Here is an 8,374-nt window from a genome sequence, read left to right as displayed (position 1 = left end):
CTCCTCATTGGCTCATGACATCTACATCATTGGAGAAAAGTCTGTAATACCAGGAGCAGTCGGTCTGTATACCAAAAATGGATACAACTTTTCCAGGGCCATTAGGCTGGAAGTCTGTAAATCAGGAGTCCGTATACCGGGGTAAACCTGTATCAATTTTCTTAGTAAGGGACCTTTATAAATGGGCTGCAAGAGAAACAAAATTGTTAGAATAGATTTAATTGAATATAAGCTTTGTTAGGTTACATCTGTAATAGCTGAGGAATTTCTAAATTGTTTCAATTATACACACATTTCAAAATGATTTTTAATTATACATTTTTCTTCTGTTAATCACTTCACAGGACTAAACAGAAAACATTCCAAATTTTGGATGATAAATTGGCCAATCACTTGCACTAGGTTTATAAATCCCTGCTGTAGAATTGCTGTCTTAAATATAAAATGAGTCTTGCTTTTGCACATGTCACAATTGTATAAGTTATAGTGCATTGAATCTGCTAATGTGCTTCCTGTCTTGGATACAATGGTTATAAAATCTTTCCATTTCTGACAAATTCTCGATGTGAGTTAATGTCTTATAGATATTTTAAGTAATACTGGAAATAGACTAGAGCATGTCAGTGTAGGTAGTTTTATTTAATTTACATTTCATAAGTCTTCAGTAGTAATTCAAAACCACCAAAGCTCTAGAGCCACATGTATAACTACACTGGTCTTCTATAATCTTTAAACCCCTATCTGTTCTGTGCACTTTTTTCTCTGTGCTTACAATGTCAAAGCAGAGGACCCTGCAGGCATGATGCACATTTTTCACTCTGATAAAAGGATGCCTCTTCGAAGCTTACAGCGAAGCTGCAGAAAATATGTAAGCAGTGGCTGAGGCTGGTTCTGCTCAGATGTTGACCCCCAACTCTGTAATAATAGAAAGATGCGTTCAACATAGCATCCACATTGCTGCAGTGTGTGTGTTTAAAATGTGCCTGTATTCTTATTTTTTAATTAATATACAGTTAAATCATGTTGCAAAGTAATCAAGGAAGCATGATTTAACTGTATATTAATAAAAAAATTAGAATACAGGCACATTTTGAACACACACACTGTCTGAAACCGCTTCTCCCAAGCGGGGTCGCAGTGAACCGGAGCCTAACCCGGCAACACAGGGCGCAAGACTGGAGGGGGAGGGGACACACCCAAGAGGGGATGCCAGTCTGTCACAAGGCACCCCAAGCAGAACTCAAACCCCAGACCTGCCAGAGAGCGAGACCCGGCCAAGCCCACTGCACCACCGCGCTGCCCACATTTTAATCATATGTACAGAATTTTAAAAAATATTTCTTAAAAGTTTGTTACCGTTCTGTATTGGTAAATGTTATTGTACGTTATTGTTATTGTATGTTATTGATTTAGAACTCAGTGTCAACAAAACTGCCTTCCACATAACAGGAAAGCATTGTTACAAAACATCATTATTAAAGCACAGATATATTTGATACCACAATTTTACAAGTTTAAGCTTTTAATTGGTACTCTATAAAAGTGGTGCACATAAAACTGGCCTTAGCCCAAGCAAGAATTTTAGTCATGATGCTGAAAGGTTGAAAACAGCCTGAATTATTTGTGTTATTGTCATTTTAAAAAATCCAGTTGTATAAGGACTTTAAATAGCAATAATAATCTGGTTCTGGCATACAGAATACTGATTTGATGGGTGAGCATATTTAATAATAAAATTAAAACTGAACGTTTCCATATTCAAGTAGGGGATGCAGTGGTGCAGCGGATTTGGCCAAGGCCCACTGTGTGGCAGGCCTGGGGTGTGAGTCCTGCTTGGAGTGCCTTGCAATGACCTGGCGTCCAATCCTGAGTGCGTCCCCTCCCTCTCCAGCCTTTCGCCCTGGTTTGCCGGGTTAGGCTCCGGTTCACTACAACCCCGCTTGGGATAACCGGTTGTAGACATTGCAGACATAGACATATTCAAGTAGTCATATTCACTCTTTGGCTTCTGAACATGTGATGGAAACACACATGCTGTGATGTGGTGTGTGCCTTGCTCTATGATGACCTGTCTGTTGAGCTGTGGGGACACAACTGTAATGGGCAGAGAGGTGACACGCAGGATGGTGGCCCCAAGCACAGGATCTTTATCGTGAGCTGGAGGAATGAGACAGGTATCGTGGTTGGGGACAGGCGAAGGGTCAGACTGATTGGCATACATTGTTCAGAGGTGTGAATTCTAGGATGTGGTCGAGAAGGATAAAGCGATGGGTCGATACTGTGGGACTCTTGGAGCTGGGCAGGGGAACAGGAGCGGAGCGCAAGGACAGGGTTCAGGATACTGATAAGCACAGAGGGGCCAGTTGTCTCAAGTGAGATTCCACAGCTGGGAAGTGGTGGAGTGGTGCTCTTTATAACTGGTTGTTCTGATTATGGCCAGGTACTTCTGACTGAAGTGTGGGCGTGATTGTGAAAGACTGACAGCTGGCGCTGAGGACAGGCAGAGGTGGATCACATCTGGACAACCTCTCCTCTCTGGATGCTGGATGCAAGGGATGGACATTAGCTCTCTTTTACATTAATTCATTTAGCAGATGCTTTTCTCTAAAGTGATGTACATCTCAGAGAAATACAATTTGTGCATTATATTAAGAGAAAGACAAACATAGTTGCAGACGTGTGATTCTTAAGTAAACTTAGTTTGTTTCTTTCCACTTTATGCACCGATGTTCATTGCACGATCCTTTAGAGAAAGCAGAGGGGGAAACCCACTCTTTTAAACAATTACATTTACAGTGCTGCTTGAAAGTATGTGAACCCTATAGGGATAGACATCCTTGTATAAAATATAACTCAAACTTGTAAAATGAATAAATGGTGGTAATTTACACCCCTGATTCTCACTAGCGCAACTTGGGATTCACTTATTTTTACATCTGCATTAATTGTGTGTTTCTACTACACACATGATTTCCTCTAAAGAAACAGAAGGAATCTGTCATTACACACCTAGTGTGTCACATGAAAAACACTGATTCTCATTAAATAACCATTTTGTGATAAAACCAAGGGACACAAGAACTTCACATACACACACACACACACACTTTCAGAACCGCTTGTCCCATACGGGGTCACGGGGAACCGGAGCCTACCCGGCAACACAGGGCGTAAGGCCGGAGGGGGAGGGGACACACCCAGGACGGGACGCCAGTCCGTCGCAAGGTACCCCAAGCGGGACTCGAACCCCAGACCCACCGGACAGCAGGACTGCGGCCCAACCCACTGCGCCACCGCACCCCCTCATCGAACTTCACATACTTTCAATTAATTTAGCAGATGCCTTTCTCCAAAAAAATTTGCAATATAAATGATTGTAAACAAAGCGACTATATTGAGAACCATGTCTGTGATCTGTCTCTATCTGTTGGTGAAATGCGCCTCGGTTTACTCTGATTTGCACGTCGCTTTGGAGGGAAGCGTCCGCCGAATGAATGAATGTAAACGTAAGTGTATTTCACAAAAGACAGGGCTCTAGAGACACCACCATTCACTAACAAGAAGAAAGGAGCCCGTTACTGCGAGCCGCCACTTGGGTTTGTGAAGCTCGTCCGACGCGCAGCGCTAAACAGGCCAAAACTGCTCGGCCACCTTCCATGCCACTCTTGTGGTGCCAGTGACCAAAGTGACACGTCCCCGTGTGAACAGTGCTGAAGGGAAGAATATCCAACGCATAATTTTGTTCCTCATTTTTATGTGTATTTTTAGTCCTCAGTTAAACCGGAGCAGAGGACATGGTGGAAATGAAACAAGTGGTTTGCATTTTAGCTGCCTATGCAAAAAAAAAAAAAAAAAAGATTTAAATGAACAAGAAAAAAATATTTAATTTTTATTTGGGCACAGAAAGGTTTGCTTTTAATTAAAGAAGGAGCAGTGGCACCAGGAGGAGGGGAAGACGACAGGAGAGAATAGGAAAAGGGTGAAATGTGGAACATGGAAAAATTATTTGAACACAAGGTCAGGAAATGAGAAGCTCAGAAGGGAACAGAAAATAAAGCCAAGCAAAAGCCCAAAGTGACGGAATGGTTTTCTCGTCAGGTTAACTGTTTTGTCCCGTTCAGAATGAAGAGAAACAGTCCAGTTTGTTCAAGTGGCTGTTTTTGACAAGCCAGGGTGAAAGTGAATTTTAGTGATAACAGTTCGTCTTTTGTTTAACCTCCACCACAGTGGGTGGCAGTATGTAGCGATCACAGGGACCGGTGAAACCGCCTTTGCTAACGCACGACGAAGACTACATTTTCCCAATGCATGATGGGAGGAACCGAACGCACTTCCGGGCGGTACAACGTGAAGCTGAGCGAGTGAGGTAGCTTTGCGCAGGTGGCTTTCGTGCGTTTTGTGGCACTAAAACCTCTGTAAGATGGTGAAGTTGTCGGCGGAGCTCATTGAGCAGGCGGCCCAGTATACGAACCCGGTTCGGGACAGAGAGCTGGACCTTCGAGGTGAGCCACCTGTCCACAGCGCTATGCTCTTTCAGTTCGGCCCTGTGTGTCTGTCCGCGTTGCCGCTGCGTTGGTTGAGAGCGCTTCCCGCCTCTTAACGCGACACAATGAATGCGCTCTACGTTTCGTCTCTGTCCATGCAGGCTATAAAATCCCCGTCCTGGAGAACCTCGGAGCCACTCTGGACCAGTTTGACACAATCGACTTTTCAGAGAACGAGATCCGCAAGCTGGACGGCTTCCCCTTGCTGAAGAGGCTCAAAACGGTGCTGATGAACAACAACAGGATATGGTGAGCGGGGCTCGTCCGCCACTAAGACTAGTGCCCATGGGCCATGTGGCATGTCCCCTGAAGACGCCCAGAAACGTTACGATGCTCAGTGTAATTTCTGCTTCTCTCATGTTCCCCGCTCTAGTCGGATCGGCGAAGGTCTGGAGCACTGTGTGCCCAACCTGAAGGAACTGGTTCTGACGAACAACAACATCCAGGAACTGGTGGGTCTACACGCGGGCTCTCTGTGACAGTACTTCAGGGACACGTGATGAGACGCTGTATTTGCTGCCTCTTTCCCAACTGAAGCTTCCTGCAAAATAATAATCGTGGATGTTACATATTGAGCACCTGATGTGTAGTGGTTGGAGCTGCAGCCTTTCGACCCAGTGGTTGCAGGTTTGAGTCTCAGCTCCGGCTGTGGTACCCTTGAGCAAGGTACTCACCCTAAATTGCTCCAGTAAAAATGACCCGGTTGTATAAGTGGGTAAGCACTTTACTTTGGAGAAAAGTGTCTGCTTTAAAAAGGCTCTGAAAACTCACCCCTTCCAGACTCACTTTGCCCATGATCTCTTAAGTTCATGTAAGGTGTCAGTGTTCATGCACCATAAGTTATAACTTTATGATCATGCCTAACACAGCCGCTACTCTTATATTGTACATAAATGTTTGTGTATCTCAAAAAAAAAATTGTAGAAAGGTGATCAGGATTTGTCTGTTTTGAGTTTTATGCAGCTACTCATGTGATGAACATTGGTGCATATAGTGGAAAGAGACTAAGAATCGCACATCTGCAACTACGTCTTTCTGCTAATGTAATGCACAAATTGTACTCTGAGATGTACGTCGCTTTGGAGAAAAGCATCTGGTAAATGAATAAATGTCAATGCTGAATGAAGTAAGGGTAGATATTAGTAACGTGGGTCTCCACATGGGGTGTTGCTTAGAGTTGTTGCCTTACAGTCGGAGGTTCCTGGATCAAATCCCACACCTTCTGCTGTGTACTTTAGCAAGGTATTTAACCTCCGCTAAAAGTACCGGTTCTAAATGGATACATCACTGTAAGCATTTTGAAGAAACTGAATGTAGTGGGAGACGAAGGGGTCGGCTAAAAAACAATATTTGTTCCATTTATCCCACTTTGCAGGGAGACTTGGATCCCCTGGCCTCCATAAAAACCTTGACGTTGCTCAGGTATACTTTATTGTAGTTCCCTATTCAATTCAAAATTTTATATAACTTTAAATTTAATCAACTTAATACAAGTACTTTTTAAAAAAAAATAACTGTTGCTCCTTAAATATTTTCTTCCAGCCTTTTAAGAAATCCAGTGACCAACAAAAAGCATTACAGGCTTTATGTGATCAACAAAATTCCTCAGCTGCGAGTGCTTGATTTCCAGAAGGTCAAACTGAAGGTAAACAGTGCAGCACTGCCAAGTGAGCACAGGGGTTTGTTAAACTCATGAACTCCTACAGTAATATTTCACTAGAAAGATTGGTGAGTTGTAATTTTTTTTATAAAAATGCATTAATGTCAAGTTGTGCGACACAGGTAGATTATTTATGGTGAAATAAGTCTGTGTTTGAAATGTGTTTTGTTACTGATACTGGAAACTTGTGGTGCTGAGATGGATGAACTTGATGTGTGTCCTGTCTTTAGAGGGTAATCCTGTAACGGTGTCACGCAAGAATTTGCTGCTACTTGGAAACATCTCTCTGTAACTTTGTGATGTATTACCATAGGAGCGTCAGGAAGCGGAGAAAATGTTCAAAGGCAAACGAGGTGCACAGCTTGCAAAGGATATTGCCAAGCGAAGCAAAACGTAAGATGACAGTACTTGCTTGATACAGACCCTCAGAAACACTGCAATCTGGCCACTGTGGATTGGAGTAACCAAAACATGACAGTGGAGAACCACTGGAGTAAAAACTTTTCACTGACTCTTCCTAATTGGATTTCAGTTGTGAACGCTTAGGGATTGAAAAAAAAAATGTTTGGGGGGATGCTGTCAGTGTTTCTAAGGGGGACTGTGTCAGAGTATTCCCTGCTGTATCAGTATATTGACTTAAGATCAGATACTACACTGATACTTGGATGATGCCTTTGGAAGGCTGGAGAAGTGATACAGTGAAGGGAACAGCCAGTGACCACACCTTGTCTTTCAGGTTTACTCCTGGAGCAACCCTGCAGATGGAAAAGCGGAAGGCTGGACCCTCCCAAGCTGATGTGGAAGCAATTAAGGTACTGGCATTTTATTGCACACAGAGTGTTATGAAAGGTTTTTGAAAACCCTTATCTGAATTTCTGCATGAATGCTCTTAAAATGTGATCTGGTCTTTGTTATTGTTATCAATATGGAACTAATGGTTTATATGGTCTAGATCATTGATAGAAAATATACACAAAGCCTTATATTTAGCTATTAGTGCAGTCTTCTTTATTGGAAGTAACCTCAATGAAATGCTTCCTGTGGTTTGTCAGACCTGTGCAGTTGACTGCTTAAGGTATTTTGGCCTGTTCCTTCAAACATGAACTGAAATGGTTGTGTATATTTTTGGAATGACTGGCTTTGAATGGTCTGCCTTAAATGGCACCACAGCATTTCAATGGGATTGAGGTGATGGCTCTGACTTGCCATTTCTAAAATATGGAATTTCTTTTGTTAGAGGCACTCGCTTGTTGGCATAATCCTGTGTTTTGGAGTTATGTGTTTGTGCAGTGACTCATTATGCATTTTGTGAGTAATGGTTGTAGATGTAAAAGCTTCATCATGTACCATAGAGAAATGTCTCATTTTCATAGCAAACTTTCATTTCTGTGGTGTTTCTTCAGAATGCCATTGCCAGTGCTACATCTCTGGCTGAGGTAGAGCGCCTTAAAGGACTGCTGCAGTCTGGCCAGATCCCTGGAAGAGACATGAGGCAGGGTATGTGGAGGACGGCATGGAACTATCTTAACATCTTGGACCTGCTTTCCGTTCAGTCTGCTGTTGGATGGTGCGAGAGGTGTGACTGCTTGGTGGTTTTGATCCATGTGGTGTCTCTAGGCCATGCAGGTATGGTGGAGGAAGAAGAGGAAGAAAATGAAGATGATATTGCACACGGAGGTGCCATGGTACAGATGGAGGAAGCTGCTGGGGAAGATGATGGTAGAGAGGGGGAAGAGGAAGGAGGTGAGGAAGATGATGGCGAAGAAATGGAGGAAGACACTCCAATGAATGGATCAGCATAACTTGTACAGAAAGCTCTGTGTTGCTTGCTCTCCAGTATCTTATTTGACTTCGTTAAGCTTGAATAAAGCACGTTTTATGTAATATAGCTTAATTCATTAAACTTTTCTATACAAACATTTCATCTTGTTTCCAGTGTGTCTTTTGTGTAAATATATGAGCATGTTCTGACATTTTAAAATAGTACATTTTAAAGAGGTGTGTAGTCTTGCATACTTTCATTGAGTTCATAGGGAGAACATGAATTTCAAGCATCAAAGTAACCCTCAAATATGTCTGCAAAATGTGGAAGTAGCACAAATGAATAAATGTAAATGTGATTCAGTGGGAACCCCAACACATGCATTCATTGCAGTAGAAGGAGTAGAAA

General features: G+C 42.7%; 1 protein-coding gene across 1 annotated transcript; it reads left to right on the top strand.

The window, feature by feature from the left end:
- Nucleotides 1-4,319: 4,319 nt before the first annotated feature.
- Nucleotides 4,320-8,128, top strand: snrpa1 (small nuclear ribonucleoprotein polypeptide A'). Its single transcript, XM_018765014.1, has 9 exons — nt 4,320-4,502; nt 4,646-4,793; nt 4,918-4,996; nt 5,920-5,966; nt 6,087-6,189; nt 6,518-6,597; nt 6,941-7,016; nt 7,608-7,701; nt 7,822-8,128. Exons 1-9 carry the CDS (start codon nt 4,421-4,423, stop codon nt 8,004-8,006), a joined length of 894 nt encoding a protein of 297 aa, XP_018620530.1. The 5' UTR covers nt 4,320-4,420; the 3' UTR covers nt 8,007-8,128.
- Nucleotides 8,129-8,374: the final 246 nt, after the last annotated feature.

Source organism: Scleropages formosus, chromosome 7, assembly GCF_900964775.1.
Source record: "Scleropages formosus chromosome 7, fSclFor1.1, whole genome shotgun sequence".
Lineage (NCBI taxonomy): Eukaryota > Metazoa > Chordata > Actinopteri > Osteoglossiformes > Osteoglossidae > Scleropages > Scleropages formosus.
This window is presented reverse-complemented; position numbering and strand designations above follow the sequence as displayed.